This window comes from Rhinopithecus roxellana, chromosome 4 (assembly GCF_007565055.1).
Source record: "Rhinopithecus roxellana isolate Shanxi Qingling chromosome 4, ASM756505v1, whole genome shotgun sequence".
In the NCBI taxonomy this organism is placed as follows: Eukaryota; Metazoa; Chordata; class Mammalia; order Primates; family Cercopithecidae; genus Rhinopithecus; species Rhinopithecus roxellana.
The window spans coordinates 77889137-77916773 of NC_044552.1; the positions used below are offsets into that span (position 1 = coordinate 77889137).

The window sequence follows — 27637 nt, forward strand, 5'->3', positions numbered from 1 at the left end:
TCCAGCCTGGGTGGCACAATGAGACTGTGTCTCAAAAAAAAAAAAAAAAAAAAAAAAAAAAAAAAAAAAAAAAAAATCCTACAAACAATCTAAATAGTTAAGAGGATGGATGCACTGTTATATGTTTGTGAAAACAAGTAAAAATCTAAGCTGTTGGGACTTTAAAACATTTTGAGCCTTAAGGGAATCTTGATTATGGGATCTGAGTCACATGTAAACAGGCAGCTTTATAAAGTAGGCAGCTGTGACCTTTGTTTCTCTGATGATAGATTAGCCTTTTTCCTTACCGATGTTGTTTTGTAAAATGTTATAAACGACTAACGGGCACCAGGGAAGACCCCTTCTCTCTTAACTGTTGACCTTCATTATAAAGTAACTTCCCTCTTTCCTCTTTCACAGACTTCATGACCAGCACATTGTCTAAGATGGAATGTTAAATACACTCTTTCAAATAGGAAAAGAAAATAAACTTATGGAAAAGAAAACAACTTGTAACTAATTAAATTGTTGTAACTCATAAGCCAGCCTTGTATAGAAAATGTTATAATCCCACTACGTTTCTTTGTTTTCTGCCTGTATATGCAAGATCTTAACTCTGGAGCACTGACTCCCTTCCTTTGGAGTCTGTGTTATCTGAACGGCATTCTCAGCTTTTCAGGTGAATAAAGGCTTTTAAACTGGATTCTGATCCTTTCCATTATTTCAGGTAGACGTACTAATAATATGGTAGTATATAGTCATTTTAAAAGAAGAATTTTTTATATACTATATATGTGAAAAGATAAATGAACTTCAAGATATTTTGTCGTCTGGAAAAGATAGTTGGCAGATACAGTATGATGCCAAGCAATATAACTTAGTATATCACATTATATTCATGTATTACTTATATAATAAAATGTATAATAACAAAAAATGGAGGGATACAGAAAAAGAGAACTCTGCCATGATCAAGGTAAGAAAATGTACGTGAAGGAGTAAGAAAGAGAAAAATCAGAACACAGCAGGGCAGCAGTATTTAACACAAAATTTTCAAACAGGGGTTGTACTCTATATAATATACTCTCAAAATTTGGGGCGGTGGGTGCATTTAGGAGTACAGGCATGGATTAAATGGATCCTCTGCTTAGGGTTTCACAAAACTGCAATTTTGGTGTCATTGGTCTGTGTTCTCATGTGGATGATTGGGGGAAGATTTACTTCCAAGTTCACTTAGACTGTTGACAGAATTCATTTCCTGGAGTTTGTAGGACTTCTTGCTGGTTGGCTATGGGCCAGAAGCTGCCTTACAGCGCCTAGAGGCTGCCCATGGTTCCTCACCATGTGGACTTCGCAAGCATGGCCACTGCCTTCATCAGGCCAGACAGGACAGTCTCTAGAGAGAGTCTGTTCATAAGAGAGAGTCTTTTATAATGTAATGTAGTAGTCATGGGAGTGATAGCCACCACCTTTGTTATATTTACTTTCAGAAGCAAGTCACAAGTCCCAACCCCTCTTAGGAGGAGGGGATCCAATACAAGTATGAACATGAAGAGATACTGGGAATCAGAAACCATTGGGGCCACTGAAGAATCTGTCACACAGGCATATATTTGTTGCATTGAGACAGGGAAGCTATTTTAAGATGGTGTGGTGAAAAAGGATAAAAGCTCCTTACTCAGGCTCTAACTTATCCTACTCTCAGTCAATCGGTAACAAAAGACCCAAGAAGCTGTTAACTGCAAGCTCCTATTTCAGAGGGCTAGGGACTTCCCCAGATCCCCACCTGTACAGTTAGACTCCAACCTACAGTTACCCCTTCCTCACTTTAATGCTAAAAATTACTCCTGGGGTGGAGATTTAAAATGCTAATGCTACATATGATGTATGAAAAAGCACATTGGGCCACTGTGCAAGCACTAGAAAAACTCCTCCTATAGGTGCCCTGATGTAACCCCCCCTACAGAAAGATCCTATAAAACTCACCCACACACTAGCCTCAGAGCAGTTCGTTCCTTTGCCTTTCTTGGTGCTGACTCCCTTGCGCACAAGCTGAATACACTTTCCTTTGCTACCATGTTTGGTGATCTCTTTTAATCTCTATCATGGGAGATCATAAGAACCCAGGGCAACAGTAACAGCTTCTGAGTTTTTTTAATTAAAAATAACTGTAATATAATCCTTGAATTTTTAAAATGTAGGGCACTAAACTAAAGTAAAACCTAAATCCAGAGTACATCTGACCTCAAAGTTCATGGCCTTCTCACTTCCCTGGCCATAGTTTAAAGGTATACATATATAATATATATATATATACACACACACACACACACACCCCATGGACTACATCCAGTTCAAACTGGATTTCCAACATTTCAGCAAATCTCTGGAATGAAGAGTGTAAATAAAGGCCTAGGAGTCACCTGGTTTCTACCCATTTCTGGGTTGTAAGAATATGTATATTTCTTGATCCTCAGTTCCAGCATCAATTAAAGGGAGTTAATTTTACCATCTATATTCATTGTTTTTGTGGTTACCCTGGAACTCAAAAAAGACACCGATTGCTCAATAAATGCTTGTTCCTGGAGTCACTATTACCAATATGGTTATATAAAATGAAAGTGAGCGAGAAGAAAGGAGATGAAATTCTCAAAATTAGTGGCGTGTTTTACTGGTCGTCACCAACCCTCACATTTGTTCCATCACAAAAACAAAACAAAACTTTGCTAATTGCAAAGGAAGAAAAAAATGCATCTGATTGCTTTAAAAAATGTATGCATTTGGTTATTACTGATATGAGTTTGTCATTTGTGCTTTTAAATTTTTTCCTTTTATGATTGTCTATGCCCTTTACTCGTTTGCTTTTGGAGATGTTCACTGATTTGAATATAGATATTTTATTGGTTGGGTGTGGTGCAATCCTAAGCTTTGGAGGCTGAGTCAGGAGGATACTTGGTCCCAGGAGGTCGAGATAGAAGTGAGCCGTGATCGCCACTGCACTCCAGCCTGGGTGACAGAGACCTCATCTCTAAGAAGAAAAAAAATACTATATTTACCTCTCTCTTTCTCTCTGTCCAATACACCCAGATATTCCCGTCCCCACTATGGTGATTTACCTCTTCATTTTGTTTACGGTGTGTGCGGAGCGGGAGTGAGAGAGCCAGCGTGCAGTTGCCTTGGTTCAGCAGCCAGCCCATCGCTCCTGCCTAGTGTGACTGTGAATACTAGGTGTATGTTACAACCGGGAGCCGTATACACTCGGGGAAGCGCATCTTTGGAAACTTTGGTCTGTAGCGGCCGCCAGGATTCTCCGCAGCCCCGCACCCCGGTGGCCGAACCGCCTGCCCCGGCCCAGACAGTGCCGCCGCGCCCGCCCACCCGGCTGCGCCCCGGGGCGCGCGCCCGTGCCCGGCCCCCGTCCGCGCCGCCGCGCCGCCCCGGAGCCCGCTGCGGTCACGCTGTGCCCGGCGCCGCGGGGTGGGCGGCGAGGCACTCGCGAAGCGGGTGCTGAGGCCGTCCGCGCGGGCCATCCGCGTCCAGGGTGCTCCGCCGGTAAACTTCTGCGGGCGCCGGGCTGGAGCTCCACGCAGGGCCGGGAAGGAAAGGTAAGAAGGTGAGTCCGGGGGCGCTGCGGCCGCCGCCTTCCGAGCTGTCCGCACCCTCGCACCTCGCGGCCGCTTGGGGCAACTTAGCGGGCGCGACTTCTGCTGGGCCGGCGACCCCTGCGAGCGCTTGCGTCTCGCTGCTCCGCGTTCCCGCGCTGCCCGCGCCGCTCCCTTCCCGGCTCCCGTCAACTCCGCGCCCTAGGGTCTGGGGTCTGGGGTCTGGGGTCCCGTCTGCGCAGCCGCTCGCAGCTCGGAAGTCTAGGGGGGTCCTCTGCTGCGGTTCCTATCCGCGCCGACCCCTGGAGAACGCGTGTCGTCTGCCCTAGAGGCTTCTGGGCGAATATTCCTCCCAGATCTTCTCCCGCAGGTCCTACTCTGGCCCCAGGCACCCTGGAGTCCAAATAAACAGGCCAGGTTTGCAAGGAAGAAAAGCCGTTCCTAGGGGCCCTTGTCAGTCTTGGGTTTCTTGGGGAAGTCATGCCACCGCCGGGAGTTTCCTTTCCCCTGTCTGTAAGCAAAGGGCCTGACTGGTGTCAGTGCTCTCACACTGTTGTCACAGAGTTGGGGGTAAGAAAAAGCTGCCTCATCAAAGGTCGCGCTGACCTGTTTTCTCTATTTGGGGATCCCCTGCCAAAAAAGAAATTTGCCAATTAGTAAGTTGTCTTATCACCATGTCGGTTACAGTGGTATAGTTTTGATGGTCTGTATTTTTGGCAAAGATGAAAGACACAATCAAAATACAGTAAGGGGCAGTGCCAAAAATTTAGTCAGAAGACATTTGCAGAAAGTGAAAAATTCTGTTTGTAAATAATAAATGGAAAAGTAGAATTAGAAGCCCCCTTTTGAACGCAATTTGATTTACTAAACTTCGTTGCTTCCTGACTTTTCACTCTAATATCGGTAGTTAGATATTTTGAATTTGCAAGCCTACAAACTGCAATTGAGTTTTATAGCAGCCTTAAAAAATTATTGTTGCCTGTTCATACTAAGGTGGCTATTTTTTCTTCTGGTTTTTAATTCTACAGACTGTTGCGTGAAAATATCCTCTTGTGAGAGTACAATAACTTGGCATTGTTCTTTGTGACAATAGAAAGCCAAACAAGAACTACGTGAGACAGAAAATATAAACAAAAAATTGGATCTCAGTTTCCATATTTGCAAATTGAAGAGCTCTGGATGATCCCAGATTCCAGATATCTCTTAGGTTCTTTCCTGTCCTGAAAAATTGTGGGTGTGTATGTGTGTGTGTCTTCAGGAGCTTGGGATACAAATATTAATTGAAATCTAAGATATTCTCTGTCCTCAAAATTTTATACATTTAAATGGGAAATAGTTGATAGTTGAGTTTCTTTAATCATATCAGTCCCTCAAAATAGCTGAATCATGGTGCATCCTCTGCCTCTAAATGGTTACATTCTATGCTATTAAATAAAAATGTGTCATGGGAAACAAAAATCGCATACTTTTCACCACAAGACTGACACACTAGATAGGATTGACACAGTAGATAGGGTTGACACACTAGAGCGCTGATGCCTGCTTATTTTGAAACAGTCTCCAGGAAAAATTAAGAATGTTATGAAGCATTTGCTACAGTATGTGAATGTAACACATAAGCAACATGGCAGGCAAGAGATTTCAAAACTGCTTTGGAAATATCCATGATAGATCTGAAAGTCTATAAACTGCAGTTGAGATCACATTTGGTAATTATGGTCATTGGTCAGCTGGGATTATGAGCTCTCTCGAGAGAATGAATTTCCCTCCAATTAACAGAAGAGTATATTGAATCACTGATTAGATTGTTTTAAAGGAAGAGAGAAAATGTCTCTCCCTTTTATCTAAGTAGTTATAAGAAAAAGTCTTACAGGTAAAATTATATTATGTGTTTTCTAAATTAAATAAATAAATAACCAAAAGTTCCTGACTGAAGTTACCTGTAAAAATGCAGGGTCCTCCTCCAAACCAGAAAATCCAGGGATTAATTTACACAGACTTACAGCAATACTTTCTTATTTTGTGTTCTTCAACGGGGTAATAACCTCCAGTGACTCTGGCACACTGAAATTGGCTAGGATGGGATCATGAAGGAAGGGGTTGTGGGGTAGTAGTATTGGAAGGACAAGCAACTGGCTATGCTTATAGAAGAATCTCCATCCCTCTGAGCTTCATTTTCCACTCTGAACAATGCTGACAATAATATGTAGGTTTCAGAGTTGCTGTGACTCCTAAATGGATCTGTGTTTGTAGGAACTAGTACCTGCACAGAGAAAAGAGCACAGCTAATCTTGGTTCTTCCTGTCTTTCTTGGAAGGTGTTTGTTTCCTAGCTGAACAAGTTGCAGCTGAATTGTAGATAACAGCTTTTGCTTTTAATTTCAAAAATTCTATGTGGCAAAATCTTGATAATTGTTGAGTCTGGGTAACAAGTATATGGGAATTTATTGTATACTATTTTCTCTATTTTTGTGTGTGTTCAAAATTATTTATCAGAAAAAAAATTTAAGTGCGAATCTGAAAAAAACCCAACACTTTGAGTTATTTCTAGTCCAGAATTTCATTTTATATTGTATGTTTCATTTTACATTGTATTTTTAAATTAGTGAATATTTAAATATAAAGAAATATAAATTATGTACTATATAGGGAGTGGATGGGCAGCGACTGGTCCTGGAGAACAATCCATGGCAGTCTTCAAATTTTTGTGTGGAATTTTTCTTTATTATGAAACAATCTAAAGAAAATATGACAGTGTTGATGTTTGTTAATTCTGTTTGCTGGGTTCATGGATTTTTTGAAGTTTTTATATTTAAAATTTTTTTACATTGATATACAATCACCATATTGTTTCCCAAAATAATTATAATATAAATAATACAGCTATTTTTAAAAAGGTAAAAATAGTTTCTATACCACCATCAAGACATATTCATCTTTAACATGAAGTGAAAATCATTGCATATGTCCTTCTATTTTTATACAAATAGGATATATTGGCAAGGCTTGGTGGCTTACGCCTGTAATCCCAGCACTTTGGGAGGCTGAGGCGGGCGGATCACCTGAGGTCAGGAGTTTGAGACCAGCCTGGACAACGTGGTGAAACCCTGTATCTACTAAAAATACAAAAATTAGCCAGGCATGGTTGCGCGCGCCTGTAGTCCCAGCTACTTGGGAGGCTGAGGCAGGAGAATCATTCGAACCTGGGAGGTGGAGGTTGCAGTGAGCCAAGATCGCACCACTGCACTCCAGCCTAGGTGACAGAGCAAAGCTCTGTCTAAAAAAAAAAAAAAAAAAAAAGTCAATCGATTAAAAAGAAATGCTTTTATAAAAAATAGAATTGTTAAATAAGCAGGATGCCATTGGCCTGAGGCTTTCTCCCTACTTTGAGTTCCTATGTGAAAAACTAACTTTGTACATAAACAAACAAATCTAACTCAAGAGTATATTTTTTGTAATATATAAAAATATACTTTTTTAATATATTACATTATATATTAAAATAGCCAGGTTTCAGCCAATCATAGGCAGCCAGCTCATCACACCATGCCCAAATAAAGCAGATGCAGAGCTGTAGCCAATCGAGTGATTTTGGTTTTTTACTTCTGTGATCAGTTTATAAAAACTGCAGCTCATGCTGCTGGATAGAGCTCTGTGAACCTCTTCTGGTTCTGAGTGCTGCCTGATTTGTGAGTTGTTCGTTGTTCAGGTAAACTGTTAAATTTATCTAAAGTTTTAACAGGATGATACTATATATGCTTTTTAAAATAAAAAAATTATGGTATTTTTAACAGAAGAAACTGTAGTGAAAGTGAAGGAATTGCTGAATTTGACATCAGTATTCCTTCATCCTGAGAGATAACAGGTTCTAAACAAGTCTTCCAAACTAAGAGAAAAGATTCTGAATACATCTTGAGATCAAGAATTTTAAAGCATACATTAATTTAGACAGAGGCTCCTTATTATAAAGGATGGAACACTGGGCACTTTTACTATTTCCTATAGTTTCACTTCTACTCATATCCCAATTTTTATTATTTGTTTATTATTTATTTATTGAGATAGTCTCGCTCTGTCACCCCAGGCTGGAGTGCAGTGGTGCGATCTCAGCCCACTGCGATCTCAGCCCACTGCAACCTCTGCCTCCTGGGTTCAAGCGATTCCCCTGCCTCAGCCTCCCGAGTAGCTGGGATTACAGGCATGCACCATGCCACCCAGCTAATTTTTGTACTTTTAGTAGAGATGGGGTTTCACCATATTGCCCAACCTAGTCTCAAACTCCTGACCTCAGGTGATCCTCCCACCTTGTCCTCCCAAAGTGCTGGGATTACAGGCATGAGCCACTGCACCCGGCCTATTTTTTATTATTTTTTTAAATTTTGGAGACAGGGTCACACTCTGTCACCCAGGCTGAGTGTAGTGGTATGATCAATCTCACTGTAACCTCAGCCTCCCAGGCTCAAGCAGTCCTTCCACCTCAGCCTCCCATGTAGCTGGGACGACAAGCACGCACCACCACACCCAGCTTTTTTTTTTTTTTTTTTTTGGGTAGAGTTAGGGTCTCACTATGTTACCCAGGCTGATCTCAAACTCCTAGGCTCAAGGCATCCTCCCACCTCAGCCTCCCAAAGTGCTGGGATTACAGGCATAAGCCACTATACCCAGCCCCAATTTTAAAAATATGTTTATATTGTGAGGATCTATAACATTTGCATTGGGTTTTGTAAACTTCATTTCCGATACAATTTTTTTTTTTTTTTGAGATGGAGTCTTGCTCTGTTGCCCAGGCCAGAGTGCAGAGGTGTGATGTTGGCTCATTGCAACCTCAGCCTCCCAGGTTCAAGCGATTCTTCTGCCTCAGCCTCCTTAGTAGCTGGGATTACAGGCATGTACCACCACGCCCAGCTAATTTTTGTATTTTTAGTAGAGACAGGTTTTACCATGTTGGTCAGGCTGGTCTCGAACTCCTGACCTCGTGATCCACCCGCCTCGGCCTCCCAAAGTGCTGGGATTACAGGTGTGAGACACCACGCCTGGCCATTTCCGATATAATTTACTCTCATTTTTATAACTAAATGAAATCATGATGAATCACTGGTTCTTTTACCATGGCATCTCAAGTATCAACTTTTGATTCATCCTTTGATTGGCTAGATTTTGTCAATGTGTTTGTTTCCAAGAAGGGCTCATTTCCTGTGTCTTTTTATGTTTGAAATGTCCATGTTTCTTTCCAGACAGTCCCTGACTCACAACGGTTTGACTTAACCATTTTTCAACTTTATAACGGCGCAGAGACAATACACATTCAGTATGCTAAACTTTTGGTGTGGTTACACCCAAGTAAACACATCATCAACATAAATTGAAAATATTGTAAGTCCAACATGTGTTTTCAGCTTATGATATTTGCAACTTACCATGAGTTCATTGTACATTGGGGAGCATCTGTACTTGAATGACCATTTGGCTGGCTATACCATTTTTGAGCCAGTTTCCTTACCTCCGGATTATATAGCCCTTGCTCCATTCACTGCTAGCATCTAATGTGGCTGTAGAGAAGTCTAAGGTTGGTTTCAAAATTTCTGGCTGGGTGCTGTGGCTCACGCCTGTAATTCCAGCACTTTGGGAGGCCAAGGCGGGCAGATCACTTGAGGTCAGGAGTTCAAGACCAGGCTGGCCAACATTGTAAAACCCCATCTCTACTAAAAATACAAAAAATTAGCCGGATGTGGTATCATGCACCTTTAATCCCAGTTACTTGCAAGGGTGAGGCAGGTGAATCACTTGAACCCCAGAGGTGGAGGTTGCAGTGAGCCGAGATTGTGCCATTGCACTCCAGCCTGGGGCAAAGAGGGAAACTCCATCTAAAAAAAAATTTGTTCCTTGCAATTGATTTGCTTTTTCTGCCTGGAATCCTAAAGTATCCTTTCTAATCCTGAAGTGTAATAATTCAGGCTATATCATTGTTAAGCTCTATATCAATTTTTCATGGAACCTGGTGCATTCCTTCTGTTTCTATCCTTTCTATTGGAATAATCTGTTGTTCTTAATTTCAGAGTTTTTTTTTTCCCCATTATAAATGCTTTTTCTTTCCCATTTTGTAATTCTCTACTTCAAAGACACCAATTATTCTTACACTATCTCATCTTTGTTCTCCATAATGATTATATTATCTTGTTTTAATTTCTCCTCTGTTTTCTTCATTCACCATACTTGTCTAAATGATTAAAATGTAACTGATTTATAAATGAAAGTGTAGCATGGTATAAACAGAAGCAGGTTAGGTATGAGGATATTTGGATTCTAACTTGGCCAAGTCTTTCTTAAAGAGGTTTTCTTGCTTGAAAAATAGGAAAACAACTAACCCTCCCTCCTGCCCCCCCAGTATTTTTGGAGCTATGAAATAATATACATGTAGTAGTCCACGCAGGTTCTGACACAGGGTTGCTACTCAAAAGATGCTGGTAGTTATTACTTATTCCTCCATTCAAGATGGAGGAGGGGTGGTGTTAGAATTCAAGTTCCATACACATTTTACATTATAATTGTTCTGGAAGTCACAATGCATGAAGGATAGATAGTACCTTTTTCCCTCTGTTATAAAAGGAAATTTAACCTCCATGAGAAAAAGAGAAAAACAGAAGCACTTTAAAACATTCTGTTTGGAATTTATTTTGTGGAATCTCAGCTTATTTTCTGTTCTTTGTATTCATTTTCAAGTTTATATTAAATCTTGGTAATGCATGGAAACCCACCAACTAGTGGACCGTCCTTGATCAATACTTGGTCAGATATGAAAGGAAATTTAAGCTAATGATTCTAATCTCATTAATACTTTAGACTGCTTTAAATGTAGCATTTATTTAAAATTTAGTATGCAACAACTGACTTTAAATGAGTTTTAATGGCTGGGCACAGTGGCTCACGCCTGTAATCCCAGCACTTTGGGAGGCCAAGGTGGGAGGATTACTTGAGTCTGGGAGTTTAAGACCAGGCTGGGCAACACAGGGAGACTCCATCTCTAATTTAATAAAATAAATAAAATAAGTGTTAGGTAGTTTATTTGTAGATAAAGTGTATTTTTAGTAATATTTAAAATAGACCTCAGTTTTGAAGACGACTTAAATAGTGTTAACATTTGAATTTCACTAAAATGCAGGCTCCATGAGGACAGGATTTTAATGAATAATAATAATTATTATTATTATTATTTGAGACAGGGTCTTTCTCTGTCACCCAGGCTGGAGTGCAGTGGTGTGATCACAGCTCTCTGCAACCTTGACCTCCTGGGCTTAAGTGGTTCGCCTGCCTCAGCCTCCTGAGTAGCTGGGAATACAAGTGCATGCCACCATGCCCACCAAATTTTTTTTATTTTTTGTAGAGCTGGGGTCTCACTTTGTTGCTCAGGCTGGTCTTAAACTCCTGTGCTCAAGCACTCCTCCCACCTCGGCCTCCCAAAGTGCTGGGATTATAGGCAGGAGCCACTATACCTGGCCCTAAATTATTGCATATATTAACTGACTATTTTTATGGCCATTTGAGAGCTAATGATACAGTTAATTATGTTATAATGCATGTTTTGAAAGTAAGCATTATTCCAACAAAATTGACATATATTAGGGAACGATTTGGGCATAATACAACTTTCGTGTTTGCTTATGCATGTTTTACCCAGAAGAAACACTGGGTGAATGCATTAAATTGCAACTAGCTGACCTAAGCTATGTAGGGATACACAAAATGCAAAATGCAAACACATACTTCTCAAACATCTACCAGCTCTCTTGGTTTGCCATGTATTATTCTGAAAATTTACACTTTGCTGTCCTTTCACACTTGTGAACTTTCCTATGTAAAAACATGCTCATTCTACGATTTAAGGGCTGAGAAAGAGTGCAGTTTTTTATTCCTTCTTCCACCACTTCACTGTAACTCACAAATTGCAACCATTCCCATACCACTTCCCTAGCAAAATTTTGGCCTTCTTTTTTTTAAGATCAAGTGCCATATTTGTGTATTTTAAACCATTTAAGATAGATAGATAGATAGATAGATAGATAGATAGATAGATAGATAGATATAACTGTGCTATTGTTTTTATTAAATTCCTATCTTAAAGAATGTGCCACTGATGAAGATTTAAAGTGTTATATCCCTAACCCCATTTTCTTGTGAGCCCTGTGGTTGTTACTGCACAGTTTAGTATAGTGCAGTGACTGTTCAGAATCATATGTTGTTGGGTTACAGTAGAATTGACTCTAGTTGATTAAAGTAGCGTAGGAGTGCTATTAAGTGTCATGCTGTTGAGACAATAAGGGTGATATCTACATCTGGCATTCTCTCTACTAAAAGAGTCCACCTGGTTATTTAGCCAGAAAAAAAAGAAAAGGCAGAGATTATGGCTAATGAGCTATCATAGATGATCTTGTTAGGGCTGTTTGCCAGGAAGGAACTTGAGAACTTGATATAAACATAGAAAAAGTGAGTTCATTTTCTGCATATAGGTCACTTGGAGTACAGGAAAGCACAGGTGTCTACCATTGATTCATATAAAGAAACGACTGCTTAATGTATCTAGTTTCTCTTGCATCTTTCATCAGGAATCTCTCTTTAGTAAACTTACTGCATGATGTCATAGCAGCTCATCAAAAGGGAGTGGCTTCCTGCTTATGCCTTTAACCATTTCCAGGATATGGAGAAGTCAGAAGAACTTAAGCAGAGCCTGTCAATTATTTAAAACAGTCTAATGGCAAGCTTGAGAAGTAGAGATTTATTGCTGCTTCTTCAAATTAAGGATTTTTGCAACTATAGGGCTGAGTGACTCAACTTGTAGGACATACCCTCCTAGCCCTCTGAGCCTCAAAAAACTGTAGTTTCTTAAGAAGACATTTAAATTATTGAATCTAAACTGAAGAAAGAAAATAAGAATGCTGTTGATTTGTTTTGTTCCTGTAAATCCAGATATTTGTTGAAATTATACATGTAGCAGGATATTTTGGTGGTGAAGAGAGCAGACACTGGCATCTGCCTGCCTGGGAGTGAATCTGGGCTCTATCATTCGCATTTCCTTAGGCAACCAACTTAACTTTCCTAATACCTCAATTTTCTCATCTTTAAAAACTGGACAATAAAACTATCTGCTCAGTAAATGCTAGATGCTAGGGGTAGCACATGAGAATCAAGAAGATGAGAGCTGGATATTGCCTTCCCAATGCTGAAGTCATCTGGCCTTGGTGGTGTCACACAATTTGAAGAAATACAGAGTTAATTATTTTGAGTTTCTCTGGGCTGTATTTTGAGTGTCAATCTCTGAATGTATCTGAAACGGTTAAGTATTTGCCCTATCTTTAGGGCTCAATGTTACAAAGAACTGACTGATCAACCATGAAAACCATGGTATTCCAGGAATTTTGGAGATTGGTATATGAATGTCATAACTATTGTGGAAGTTCCCCATGTGTTCAAATGCTTAACGGTATGGTGACTACCTGACTGTATGAAAGGAAAACCTCTTCAGTGACACTGGGAACCACAGTGAATTTAATGTAATTCCCAGGGTCTCTCATAGGGTCTTGTTTTCCAGGTTCTATCAAGGAACGATTCTCACCTGATTTTCCTGATTTAAATCTAGCAAGGATTGAGTGTCTTCAGCTTCACAGATCTATATTCTGATTCCATTGTAAAATATAGATTATTAGATTAATGAAAAGCCTCATATACAGTGAGTACTTATAACTGTTTATGTGTGTGTTCAGTTTTCTGTTGCTGTATAAAAAATGATTACAAACTTAACATCTTAAAACAATAAACATTTGTTATCAGTTTTTGTGGGTTGGGAGTCCAGGCACTGTTGAGCTGGATCTTCTGCTCAGGACCTCCCAAGCCTGCAATCAACCTGTCAGACACTCTGAGCTTCTTCTTTGGAGTATAGGGTCCTCTTCCAAGCTTCTCAGATGGTTCACAGAATACAGTTCCTTGTGGTTGTAGTACTGAAATCCCAGTTATCTTGCTAACTGTTGGCTGGGACTTCTTCAAGCTCATAGAGGCTGCCTGCTGTTCCTTTCCTTGTAAACCCCACAGGCAGTTCACACATGGATGTTCGCCTTCTTCCAGTAGGAGTACATCGATCACTCTGACATCCAATCTCTCTCCAGTCCTATGATGGAGTCCTATATAACTTAACATAATCATGAGAGTGGCTATTCCACCACCATTTGCCATATAATGTTACCTAATCAAGGGAGCATCTATCCCATTCCATTCACGGGTTCTGCCCACACTCAAGGAGAGGGAATGACACAGGGCATGTATACCAGGAGGGTGGGAATGTTGAGAGCATCTTAGAATTCTGCCTGCCACAGTGTGTGATAAAATGAGAGATAAATCATGGGTAGAGATAAATGTGATGTTAGCTGAGACATGAGAACAGAAAAATATCCAGTGTAGCCTGTCCGCATGTTCTTTGATTTCCTCAAGTCTCAAGGAGACTCCAAGATCTCATTGATAAGGAGGATCAAAGGCATGCTCCAGCCTAAGAGACTGGTGGTACATGAAGAGTCTCCAAGTATTGTATGAAAGCAAAGGCTGGCATGGATACTCTGGAATCCACACAGAAGATGAAATGAGAAAATGAAACCATGTAATATAATTGCTTGGGAAGGGGGAACTCGCCTCAGGCAAAAGGAAAAAAGTGATACTTCCCTTGGTAGGATAAAGGAGACAAGTGCTATACTGGGGTTGGCCACCCCTGTAGGCAGAAACCAGATGGTGACATCTATGCTTTGGGTAACATCTGACTGATGGCAGCATATGAATATTGTAACCTATACCACTTATATTTCCGTCAACACTCTGTTCTGAATCTTGGATAATTCTTCCACATTTATACACTTATGCATTATACATATGCAATGTTTGCATAGCATCATGCCAAGTCTTCTCATTTCTTCTGTTACTTGAGAGACTCTAGACCAGCATTGTCCAATAGAAATATAATGTAAGTCACATAAGCAACATTTTTTTAAAGTAAGAACAAATGAAGACAGCTTTAATAATAGGTTTTATTTAACCCACTATTTCTAAAACTATCATTTCAATATGTAATCAATATAAACATTAATGACTTATTCTTTACTTTTTTTTTGAGGCTGAGTCTCGCTCTGCAGCTTATTGCAACCTCTGCCTCCCAGGTTCAAGCAATTCTCCTGCCTCAGCCTCCCAAGTAGCTGGGATTATAGGCGCCCACCATCACACCTGGCTAATTTTTGTATTTTTAGTAGAGATGGGGTCTCACCATGTTGACCAGGCTGGTCTTGAACTCCTGGCCTCAAGTGATCCATCCTCCTCAGCCTCCCAAAGTGCTGGGATTACAGGCGTGAGCCCACCGCACCCAGCCCATTCTTTACTTTTGTACAGTCTTCACAATCTATTGTGAAGACTTTCATGTCTCCCTATGCTCTTTTTCAATAACCTTAACAACCCCAGTTTTTATTTAGCATTGACCTGTGTGATGTGTGATAGTAACTGCTAATTCTCTCTCCCTTTATCCTACCCTTTATCCTCTGCTGTAAATTCTGCTAGACTCAGAGAATCAGATTAAACATGGCTAAAACTGAGTTCCTTTTTCCTCTGACTTATTCCCTAACTTCAAGATCTTGCATAACTCCAAAATGTCTTCAACCCTTCTTTGTTCCTCTGTCTCAACAGATCCTTTCACTTCTTCTTCATATTCTTCATAGTCTAATAGATGCCTCCTATTTTTTTTTTTTTTAATTCAACAACTGTTGATTCAGGAGCTTTCTGACTTACTAACCCTTATTCCCAAGCTTATTTCAAACATGGTTTTCCTACTTGTGCACTCATCTTTATCAGTCAATAAATGTTTACTAAAGACCACTTTGTGCTAGACAGAGGAATATTTCAAATATATTTAAATATATATATATATACACACACACAATGATCAATAAAGCTGTTATTCTACACACACACACACACACACACACACACACACACACACCACCTAGGCTCATTTTTTTAATGCTTGAATATGTAACCCAACTGAAAAAAATTTAAAAATTGTGATGCTTTAAAAAGGAAAAATACATAATGATCAATATGACACAATCTATGATGGAGGCTATGTGGATAGATAAAAAGGCCATTAAAAACTCAGCTTACAAGATGCACTTCAAGCTACCATGGTCAGGAAAGGCTGCTGCAAAATGTCCACGAGCCTTCATCTCTCTTGGACTGATGAGTGTATGGAAGGAAAACATCTTTTCACCAGGGCAAAGGATGGAAGTGAGAACACATGAAGAGAAAATGTACCTTTCCAGTTCCTTAAAAACAAGGATCAAAATCCAGATCCTTTATTATGTGGAATGTTCTGGTGTCTCTTTTCCCTCCCCCGCCCCCACCTGTCACCTCCTTCCTGTCTCTTAGATTTGTTCAACAGTTCTTAACCCTGGTTGAACATCAAAATCCCTGGGAATTTTGTGAAAAAATTCAGTGCCCCGCCGACAAAACAGGCCAGTTAAGTAACAGTCTCTGGAGCTGGGCCCCAAACACCTGGTGTTAAGACCTGCAGTTCTGCCACTCGGCTCTATATTTTGACCTATGTTTGGAATCATCTTCTACTCCACATCATATGGAGTCATGTCGTTTTAGAGCTCTTATGATATCCAATTCTTTCATTTTACCAATGAAGAAACCGGTCTAAGGAGATTAAAATCACATAGCTTTGGGAGGCTGAGGTGGGTGGGCAGATCACGAGGTCAGGAGATCGAGACCATCCTGGCTAACACGGTGAAACCCCGTCTCTACTAAAAAAAAAATACAAAAAACTAGCCGGGCGAGGTGGCGGGCGCCTGTAGTCCCAGCTACTCAGGAGGCTGAGGCAGGAGAATGGCGTAAACCCGGGAGGCGGAGCTTGCAGTGAGCTGAGATCTGGCCACTGCACTCCAGCCTGGGTGGCAGAGTGAGACTCCGTCTCAAAAAAAAAAAAAAAATCACATAGCTATCTAGGGATACAGCCAAGACTAGAACCCTTCTCTTGAGTAGTAATCAAAGTGGATAGACTAGATAAGAGAATGGTGAGCTAACACCAGCACTACATCCCACCAACAGAAAACAGGATGGAAGCACATGACATTGAGTAATCAGCATGGAAGGACAGCCAGCTGTCAGGCAAAAATGGACAAAGCTGAAGTCCTACAAACATGTTTGGCAAGGGTAATTCAGACGTCATTCAGGAATAGCATAAAACAATGCCTGTCAAACTTTAGTGTGCAGAAGAATCAACTGAGAGCTTATTAGAAATTCATCTTCCTGGGTCCTACTGCAGTGAGTCTGGCTCAGTTTTCTTGGGTTGGGCCAGAGAAGGGGCATGTTTAACAGGTTACCCAGGTGATTCTGATGCAGATGATCTGAGGACACCCTTGCAGTTTAGGAAGCACTAAACATTGAGGTAGAAGATTGATGATGGCTTCCCAGAAACAGGCTCTTTGACCACTAGACAATGAAGACTCAGGAGAAGCTTGGTTACTGGTCTGTATCTACCACCAGTAGGAAGTCAGAACACACAAGATAGGGGAGAATAACACAGAGATCACCCCTGCAGAAATGAGTAAGTTTAGAATTTATAATTTAAAGATTGATAGCAGCCAAAAGTGACTCATCAGTATTTCTGTCTTCAGTTGTAATCATCTGGGGGAAAGAAGGTTTTTGAAAACTATACTCTTGGCCGGGCGCAGTGGCTCATGCCTGCAATCCCAATACTTTGGGAGGCCAAGGTGGGCGGATCACTTGAGGTTGAGTTCATGACCAGCCTGGCCAACATGGTGAAACCCCGTCTCTACTAAAAATACAAAAATTAGCTGGGGTGGTGGCACATGCCTCTAATCCCAGCTACTTAAGAGGCTGAGGCAGGAGAATCACTTGAACCCGGGAGGCGGAGGTTGTAGTGAGCCGAGATTGCACCACTGCACTCCAGCCTGGGTGACAGAGCGAGACTCCATCTCAAAAAAAAAAAAAAAAAAACCACCACCACCAAAACCATACTCTCCTAATGGCCCAACTCTGTAACACAAAACCAACAAGTATAGTGATGCTATTTCTATATTGTTTTCAAATTTGCAAATCATATTTAATATAGATTTTTGTTTCAACCTCCAGTACTCTTTAGGTAGATAGAATAGGATGATATTTCCTCTGCTTTACTGATGAATAAACATGCCGGAGCTCACCTATGTGGCAGAGAGGAGGCTAAAGCTACATTTTCTAAATCTTTTTGTAGTGGAAGCAAAATAATGTGGTATAGACTATGAGCTTTGGAATCAGGCAGACCTGGGTGCAATCTTAGTTCCATTATAAGCAAAGTGACCTTGAACAACTTATTTTTTTCTCTGAATTTAAATTTTCTTATCTGTAAAATGGAGATAATAGTACTTTCCTCCTGGGGTTGTTAAATGAGATAATTTTAAAAATATGCCTGGCACATAGTTGCTGGGTAAATGTACCACCTCAAGGACAAGTCAAAAAAAACAGCTTAAGAAATGAGAATTTAGCTTAGGGAACACATGCCAAAGTTGAGAGCTGATCCCAATTAATGAGTAGAATATTGATGGAATGTTGAGTTTGTGGGTTGCTTAGCAACCAAAACTCACTCAATACCACTGACTGCCCGAGTTGTTGTTTTTAATCAAAGCAGTAAACTGTTCTTAAGGAGTTCAAGGTTGTGAACAGACAAAAGGATTCCCTTATGCATTTGGGGTTGTGCCAGGCATTTTGAAAAAGTGATGCCCCAGCTCCTCTGTTCTTGCACTTAAACATCTTGGACATTTGGATCTCCCCATTTCTGTGCCCATAGATGACAGAAGATGTTACAACATCTGTTACATTGGATAGAGTGAGAAGGGAGAAGGCAGAGTGCTTGCACTTCTATACCAATGTATTAAGCCAAACTTATGGAGTGCTAGGGCTCAGAAATACAAAAGCATTTGTCTTTGCCCCTGCTGCCCTTTAGAATTTCAGTCTAGGAGAGGAAACCAGTCAATATTGAATAATACAGCAAATTATTCATGAGCAGCTCTCTGTGTCCCCAGCAATATTCTAAGAGTTACAAACTGAACAGTACAAGAACATATTAGGGTAAGTCTGAAATATCTATGGTTAGGATTTTTATTTTCTTGGCAAAGCAGCCCTGGAAGAATATCCCTGTTAGGTTCCCCAAAACATTAATATTTGATTCACAGTCTTGAGAGCTGGCACTGAATGTTGGAGAGGGTCTAAAGAGGGGCGGAGGGGAACTGGAGCTCCATGCCACTACCTCTTTTACCTGAAGCCAGAGACTCAACCAATCTGTGCCCTTCTTTTCTCGTTTGTAAGCTGGGCGTAATGATTTAGATTCTGCCTCCCTCGTGGCAATGAGTGTGATGCAATGAGATAATAAATGCATAAGTTCTATTGCAATAAATGCAGTTTATAGCTAATTTGCCAGCAGGTTTACATTGCATGTCATTGAGCATCCTTGTATCTTCATTTACATTTCCTATTCCTGTATAACTCATAATTTTAACAATTTAAAGAGAAAAAAAAAACAGATGAGCTTGGAACAACTGTGTTTATTTGCACTTGAGTTTGTCTTCATCATTTGTAGCTCAGTGTGCTAACTTCTTTTGCAGTGAAGATCAACTTTAGTGCTTAGGAAAGAAATCCATTGTGCCACTTTGGCATGTGAGCATTTATTTACGCAAAACATGACCTCAGGCCTACAGGCCTTTAAGGCAGACAGCTGGTTGATGAATCATGTTGAACATTCATATAGTGCTGCTGGCACATGTCAGAAGGACACTCCTGCTCATCACCTGCCCCTGTCAGTTCTTCCACTTCTAATAAAGCATATCTGTTTTGGTGACCAAATAAAAACACACCAAGTGGAGAAGGGCTGGGTGTGGAGTAATTTAATCCGGGCAAGTCAGCACGCTGCACTGAGTGGTACAGTATCAAGGATAAAAAGATGGGTTGGTAACAGCTGAATGAAACGAAGTGGATTAGAAAAGGTGGAAGCACAGTTCCCCTTATAATCATAATGGGTCATGACCCTGGAATGTAGGAGTCCCAATATATCCTACAAATCAAGATTTTTAAGGAGACAGGGTTCCCAAAAGTTCCCTTCTGAATTGCCACGAACGTTTTACATGGCCTTTCTCTATTAGCATCATTTAACATTTCGCTGAGGAATATAAATTTTTAAGGAAGTTCAAACCAAAGTTCAGAGCTCCACTAGCAAATCTTTTTAATACTGGCTTTCGTGGGTGTGTTTGGTATCCTGAAGAATTGATTGATTTAAAATGCCCTAGTTTTGAAACAGCAGGGAGACTGACATTTGCAGCCTAGTATTTTGCAATTCTCACTACTCATTGTATTTTTAAAATAATTTTTCTTTGTTGTCATATCCAATAGAATAGAATTTTGTGCTTTGTTTAGAAGAGGAGAAACTGAACACGTTCAGGATGCTGGCCTGTCTTGAATTTCATCACCATCATCTCATAGATTGATTGGTGGGGAGAATAATTAGGGATATGCAGGATGTTTGAAATGTAATTGAAAACAAGTAAAAACAACAATATGACTATAAGTTGTAAGTCTAGGTGTTTTTTTTCTTTTTTTTTTAAATGATGCACCTGGCAGTGTTCTTAAAGTCATTACTTACTGAGAAAAGAATCACTAAGATGAAAAATCAGGAACTTCAACAACAGCTCCTTTATTTCCATTTCTACTTCTGTTGGTGATTACACTGTTCCATTTTTTTTTACTCCAGCTAAGTTATTTTCACCTCTGTGTATTTTTTCCCCGATGGGGCAAGATCTGTGATATCTGATAGTTTATTAACAGGTGTGCTGGAAATAATCTATTTCAAAAACAAAACACTAAATATAGCACACAAGTTCAAGGCTTTTGAATGTTACCATGGTTTTAAAAAAATCAATGTCATGAATGCTTTACACTGAAATCATTTATTGTTAGGAAACCGGGTGGCAAATGATACATATATCCTGTAGCTCTGTCATCATGGCTAATGCTCTCCTGACTCAGATTATATATTAGCATTTCCACCATATGGCTGAAAGGCTAGAGAATATATGTGCAGAGCTGGTAATATTTTTGACCATCTGGTAAATAAATACGTAACAGGAATATTAATATTTATTTAGTCATATGATGCAAACTTTAACCTGAAATAACTACTAATACAACAAAGTAGTACTACATTTATGTTTCTCAAATAATTTCAATCTAATTTATTAAACATTTTCATAGTCAATTAATGCTCTTAGAATGTGACTTCTAATTATGTTTCTTATGTTTATTGATACAGTAGGGTTCCTTATCATGCCAAATTTTAAAATCGTTCATGAGAGGCCACATGATTGGACCCAGCACATGGGCATGAGCGCCAAAGTTCTGCTCTGCCAGTGACCACTGTGTGGCCTGGGATAAATTACCTGACCTCTCTCAGCCTCAAATTCATGTGTAAGTGGTGAATGACCTATTATCAGACAGTATCCCTCAAAGGGTGGGCCATGGAGAACCATGGATTAACACATCAGAATCACATGGGGAGCTTAAAATACAAACATCTGGGTCCTGCCTGCAGTGATTCTGATTCATGTATCTGGAAGCAGTCCATGAATCTGCAATTTTATATATATATACACACACATATACAGACACACATATGTACACACATATACGTGTCTGTGTGTGTGTAAATATATATATATATTTAATACAGAGTCTTACTCTTTCACCTAGGCTGAAGTGCAGTGGTGCGATCTCGGCTCACTGAAGCCTCTGTCTCCCAAGTCCAAGTGATTCTTGTGCCTCAGCATCTTGAGTAGCTGGGATCCCAGGCACACGCCACCACGCCCGGGTAATTTTTGTATTTTTAGTAGAGACGGGGTTTCACCATGTTGGCCAGGCTGGTCTCAAACGTCCGGACTCAAGTGATCCACCCGCCTCAGCCTCCCAAAGGGATAGGATTCCAGGCACACGCCACCTCGCCCGGCCCACATTTTTAGTCACTGTCCCAGGTGATTCTGAGGTATAAATCACTCCCATAGAGACGAGATTAATATACAGCACTTAGCTACCTTGAAAAATACGTAGCTAATTTTAATAAATATACTTTTTAGACCATAGAAATTTAACACCCAACAGCACTTGTGCTTAAAATACTCTAACTTCATAGAAAATAGGAGGTCAGCTTGCTCTGCTGATCATTAAATATACCTCACAATTCTCCTTTTTGTTTAATTAGATCCTTTATCTTTTTTCTCTTGCATAGAAAATAGCAAAATATTTGCGGACTGGATCCAAATCAGGAGCCCAGATGAACTTAAAGAAGCGAGCATGGGATTCTTAGTTTTTCAAGATCCATACACACGAAGCCTTTAATCAGCACCAACTCCAGTGTCCAAGTTTTCTCTGGTTTTGTTAAGACTGAGCAAAACTCCCATGATGGAAAGAAAACCAAAGGACTTAGTTACCTGTTTCAATGTCATCTAAAGTCAACTGAAAAGTGAAGCAGGCAGTAATATAGCCATGGAAAGAAATTCAAGTTTATGGAAGAACCTAATAGATGAACACCCAGTCTGCACAACCTGGAAGCAAGAGGCCGAAGGAGCCATTTATCATCTTGCCAGTATTTTGTTTGTAGTAGGCTTCATGGGTGGCAGTGGATTCTTCGGGCTCCTTTATGTCTTCAGTTTGCTGGGGTTGGGTTTTCTCTGTTCTGCTGTCTGGGCTTGGGTAGATGTCTGTGCAGCCGACATATTTTCCTGGAATTTTGTCCTCTTTGTCATCTGCTTCATGCAATTTGTTCATATTGCATATCAAGTTCGCAGCATAACCTTTGCCCGAGAATTCCAAGTGCTGTACAGCTCCCTTTTCCAGCCCCTGGGGATCTCTTTGCCTGTCTTCAGAACGATTGCTTTGAGCTCTGAAGTGGTTACTTTGGAAAAGGAACACTGTTATGCCATGCAGGGGAAAACTTCCATTGATAAACTCTCCTTGCTTGTTTCAGGAAGGTTTGTACCTTTGGTGCTTGCATGTCTTTCCTCAAGTATTAGTTGTTTGTATTTCTTTCCACTATATTTTTCCATCTCAGTATTGCATAGTCCTTGGTGGCATTTAGCACCCTGAGGGTTGAGGAACTCTTTGATACATGAGTCACAGACATAGCCATTTAGAGTATATGGCATTATTTACTTGAAGCAGAAAATAATCAAGAGCGTTAATATTTCATCTTAGAAATCAAATTACATGAATCTTAAAATTAAAGTATGAATTTGTTTATCTGGATATGATATTTGTTTCCTAGATAATTACTGAAAGTCAAGAAGAGGATGATGTCAGCTTGAATTAATAGAATACTTATATTGGCGTGCAAAGTATTTTAAAGACTCTTTGATAGGGCATTCTTTTAAGTAACAGAGAACATTTAAATTTTATTATTATCTTTTTTTCTTCAGTACACTCTAGCAATTGCCCATGGGAAGCAGGCGGGGGGACACTTCAGGCACATACATAGAAATCTAAACTTTGAAAATAGGCCAGGTGTGGTGGCTCACACCTATAATCCCAGCACTTTGGGAGGCCGAGGCAGGATAATCACCTGAGGTCAGCGGTTCAAGACCAGCCTGGCCAACATTGTGAAACTCCCATCTCTACTATAAATACAAAAACAAAATTATCCAGGCATGGTGGCATGTGCCTGTAGTCCCAGCTACTCGGGAGGGTGAGGCAGGATAATTGCTTGAGCCTGGGTGGGAGGTGGAGGTTGCAGTGAGCTGAGATCATGCCACTACACTCCAGCCTAAGCAACAGAATGAGACTCTATCTCAAAAATAAAATAAAATAAACTTTGAAAACAAAGTTTGGGAGAGGAAACAATAGTGGGATTACTCATGGTTTTCAAAAAGTTAAAAATTTGGCTTACAGGCCAAGCGTGGTGGCTCATGCCTGTAATCCCAGCACTTTGGGAGGCCAAGGCTAGTGGATCACTTGAGGTCAGGAGTTCGAGACCAGCCTGGCCAACATGGTGAAACCCCATCTCTACTAAAAATACCAAAAACTTAGCTGGACATCGTGGTGCATGCTTGTAATCCCAGCTACTCGGGAGGCTGAGGCATGAGAATCGCTTCAACCTGGGAGGAGGAGGTTCCAGGGAGCCGAGATCATGCCACTGCACTCCACACTGGGCAACAGACTGAGACTCCGTCTCAAAAAATAAATAAAAATTTGGTTGACAGAGGTACTTGCAGAACTCCTCTATGCTCTTAAATGTTTCCCTACTTAATGTAAAATCTGACAGAGTCCATTAAAACGTTTTATTGAAGCATAATATGCATGCATAAATAGATATATATCATAAATGTACAACTTGATGCATTTTCTGAATTTCACTCAATATTCCAGAATCCTGACTGTGTAAGGAACGTGAGAACATGAATCTTACAGGATATTATGTCACTTATTATAATGTATGAATTTAATATTTGCCTTTCAAAATCGTAAAGGGCAAAAGAGTCATCAGGGATCTGAAATACACTTCCTCTACCCCCCCCACCCCTCCCCAGTTATGTGCTGTCTTTCTCTTTCCCTTATAAATGTTGTTCTTGTGTTTTGATAGGATCAGAGTGACAGTTGATGGCGAATTTCTGCATTACATTTTCCCCCTTCAGTTCCTGGATTCTCCTGAGTGGGATTCACTGAGACCCACAGAGGAAGGCATTTTTCAGGTAAGGGATACCAGACCACACAGTTAGCACTCCCTCTTTCAAACCGATGTTTGTTTAATAATAAGTAACCAAACAGAACAGTGGATAAGAAAAGAATATTTTAAGACTTTGGAATGTACTTTGCAGCATACATGACTTCCCAATTCTGTTGGACTCCTGATGATTAATGCCATTTTATAGGTCCAGTGATGAGAAGAGCAGGTGCTGCATATGACAGAAAGGAGGCTGTGATCAATACTTTAAGCTATACTTTGCATAACTGCATATTTAGGAATTAAAATATAATTGAGATTTGACTAAACACTGCTAATGTGACAGTCTAGAAAACATCAAGAACAAAAACTGCACTTATTAAAAAATAAATGATTTTTTAAATTTAAAATGCCAGTGGATTTCACTTGTTTTCCAGCAACAGAATGCTAAACTTACTGTCATTACTCTGCTGCCACGTCTGGCAGTTTTGAAAGATAATCATTTCAGCAGGTTTCATTTATTTTGTTATACAATTTTCTTATAAATATATGTGTGTATGCAGCAAACTCAAATATGTATGCAAATTAGGTATATACATTCTATTTTCTACTGCAGAAACTGCATTAGGGTTAAATGTCCGCAGTCTTCAGAATTGACTTGGAAATATTTCTGTAACATTAGCCAACTTTTTTTTAAAATATCAAGTAGTTCTCCCTTCAATGAAAGAAATATAGATACTGGGACTTAGAAAAACAGATAGATTGAAGATGGCTAGAACATTGTGATTATTCATATTATAGATTATATATATAGTAACAAATTTTATAGTTTCGATTTTTGCAATATATTGTAGGTCAGTGGGCTTTTTCAACCTTAAAAAGGCAGCAGGTGAAATTAATTTAACATTTAGGGTAGAAAAAATGTGGCAGAAGTTTTCTTGCTTCCACATCTGTTTATGTGTGGTCTTGTGTTTTTTAGGTAACCCTCACTGCAGAAACTGATTGTCGATATGTGTCTTGGAGGAGAAAGAAATTGTATCTGCTCTTTGCTCAGCATCGTTATATCTCCCGCTTGTTTTCAGTGCTAATTGGCAGTGACATTGCAGATAAACTCTATGCCTTGAATGACAGGGTATATATAGGAAAAAGATATCACTATGATATTCGGCTACCCAACTTCTATCAAATGTCAAGTCCAGAAATACGCAGATCACCCCTGACACAACATTTTCGGAATTCCAGACGATACTGTGATAAATGACATCAAAGTCTGAAATGTATAAGTATAAAAAAAGACTCTCTCTTCATCATTCCCCAAATGAAATAGGAAAATACAAAAAAAAGAGCTCCCTAATATTTTTATAAATCAAATTCAGGAGTGAGATACCATTGCTAACTGTTTTATTCCTTTCAACAACTGCATTGTAAATAAATTTTACAAATGTTTCTTGTATTTCTTATTGTTATAATTGAGGAGGGGGTAGATGACTATGGGCAGTTTGCCCTTTTCTGCATCAAACCTGGGAGAATGAAATTCCACATTTTCAATTCTTTTCTCACATTTACTCAAATGCATTGTCTTGCCCTATAGACTCAGTGGTTGCTTCTCAAGAAGCAGCCAGCAAGTATTCTCAGCCTGAGGGTGGGTTGCTACTGTCCACATAAGCATTTCCAGAATTCACTTTTTTGCTACAACCTCCAGTGAAAGGAAGATATATTACTGTGGTGGGCAGCAATTATTTATTTTAAATGTGCAGTTACTTGATATGACTAAAAAGTAGAATAAATGCAAGAGATAATATGTGAATCCTGAAGCCTATTTTATTGCTAGAAAATAAAATAACATTTAAAAAGAAGCATTTCATGGAAAACAAAGCTGCCTGATCATTACTAAAAGAGTACTCCTGAACCAATAGTAAAAATGTTGCATGGTGTTTCAGTTTCAGGTGTTCAGCAGAAAGAGCTTTCAGTGGCGTGAATGGGCTGTGAGGGTTCACAGGGACTGCAGAGCGCATCACACAAACACAAGGGTCTGCCTCACAGCAAGTGCTTCAGCTTTGTGAAGAAGAGCTTAAGAAAGAACCCTAGTTGCAGATCTGATCCCCTCCTTTGGAAAACTGGTTTTCTGAAGATCCCATACAGGCTATATTCTCTGATGCATTATCAAATATTTAACAAGTGTATATTGAGCACCTTCTATGGCTCTAGGTGCTGACCTGGGCATGGGGATACATCAGGTAACAGATGCAGATCCCACCCCTCAGTAGAGCTTACATTCTGGGGATGCCGGAGACATAATAAAGTAAATCAGAAAAACCTATATTTAGAAGGTGATAGTACCAAGGGGAGTGATAAATTAGAGAAGATGGATAAGAAAGGGCATTGCAATTTTCACAGGGTGGTCAAGGAAAGCCTCCACAAGAAGGAATGTTTGAATGAAGACCTGAAAGAGGCAATGGAAGAATCCATGCAGATATCTGGGGGAAGAGCAATTTGGGCAAAGGGGACAGCAACTGAGCAGGCCCTTAGGCATGAGCATGACTGGCCTGTTCCAGGAGCAGCTGGAAGGCTAGCGTGGCTGGCACAGAATGAACAGAAACTAACTGCAGGCGGACTGGGTAAGGCCTAAATAAGTCATGGTAAGGATTTTGATTTTTTCTAAGAGTGACCAGAAGCCATTGTAGGGTCTGAAGTAGAAGAGTGATATGATCTGCCCCATGTTTTAATAGGATCACTCTGGCTAGCCTGCTGAGAATAGACTAGGGGGAGAAGAGAAAAGAGTGAACTTGGAAAGTAAAATGAGGATTAAGAGTGAGATGCCTGCTAGACACTGAAATAGAGTAGACAGCTGGAGATAAGAGCCTGGAGTTCCAAAGAAAAGTCTGGGCTCTAGACAGCTTTGGGAGTATTTAGCATATACATGGTGTTTAAAGCCATTAGTCTCCATGAGATGGCCAAAAGAGTGAGTGTAGTTTCCGAAGAAAAATGGTCTGAAGGCTTGCCTTGGAGCACTCCATTTTTAGGGGAACAAAGAGATGGGGAAGAGTCAGCAAAGGATTTGAGGAGGAGCAGCCAATGAGGTGGAAAGAAAATCAGGAGAGCCTGGGATCCTGGAAGCCAAGCAAAAAGAATTTCTGGGAGAAGGGAGTGATGAACTGTCTCAGATGTGGCAGAGAGGCCTGAGAATGAACCACTGGGTTAAGCAACATGGAAGTCATGGGGGAACTTAACAAGAGCAGTTTTGGTGGAGTGAGCAGGAACGAAAACTTGACTAAAGCAGG

At 40.1% G+C, this 27637-nt stretch overlaps 1 protein-coding gene across 3 annotated transcripts; it reads left to right on the forward strand.

The window, feature by feature from the left end:
* The first annotated feature begins 3402 nt into the window (after positions 1–3402).
* On the forward strand, positions 3403–25809 carry POPDC3 (popeye domain containing 3). 3 transcript variants are annotated; one of them, XM_010352511.2, is made up of 4 exons: positions 3403–3584; positions 21930–22671; positions 24276–24384; positions 25336–25809. In XM_010352511.2, the coding sequence occupies exons 2-4, from the start codon at positions 22187–22189 to the stop codon at positions 25615–25617; spliced, it is 876 nt and encodes a 291-aa protein (XP_010350813.1). In that variant the 5' UTR covers positions 3403–3584; positions 21930–22186; the 3' UTR covers positions 25618–25809. The 3 variants fall into 3 exon arrangements, with proteins under 3 accessions (XP_010350813.1, XP_010350812.1, XP_030783986.1); XM_010352510.2 differs by having other exon boundaries at positions 3462–3592; XM_030928126.1 differs by lacking the exon at positions 3403–3584 and adding an exon at positions 21001–21115.
* The last annotated feature ends 1828 nt before the right edge of the window (positions 25810–27637 follow it).

Excerpts from the sequence above, each read along its gene's own strand:
- POPDC3 (XM_010352511.2), top strand. The coding sequence starts at position 22,187 with ATGGAAAGAAATTCAAGTTTATGGAAGAACCTAATAGATGAACACCCA. Across the intron at positions 22,672-24,275 it reads TCCTTGCTTGTTTCAGGAAG|GATCAGAGTGACAGTTGATG; the intron begins GTTTGTACCTTT and ends GTGTTTTGATAG. Across the intron at positions 24,385-25,335 it reads CAGAGGAAGGCATTTTTCAG|GTAACCCTCACTGCAGAAAC; the intron begins GTAAGGGATACC and ends TGTGTTTTTTAG.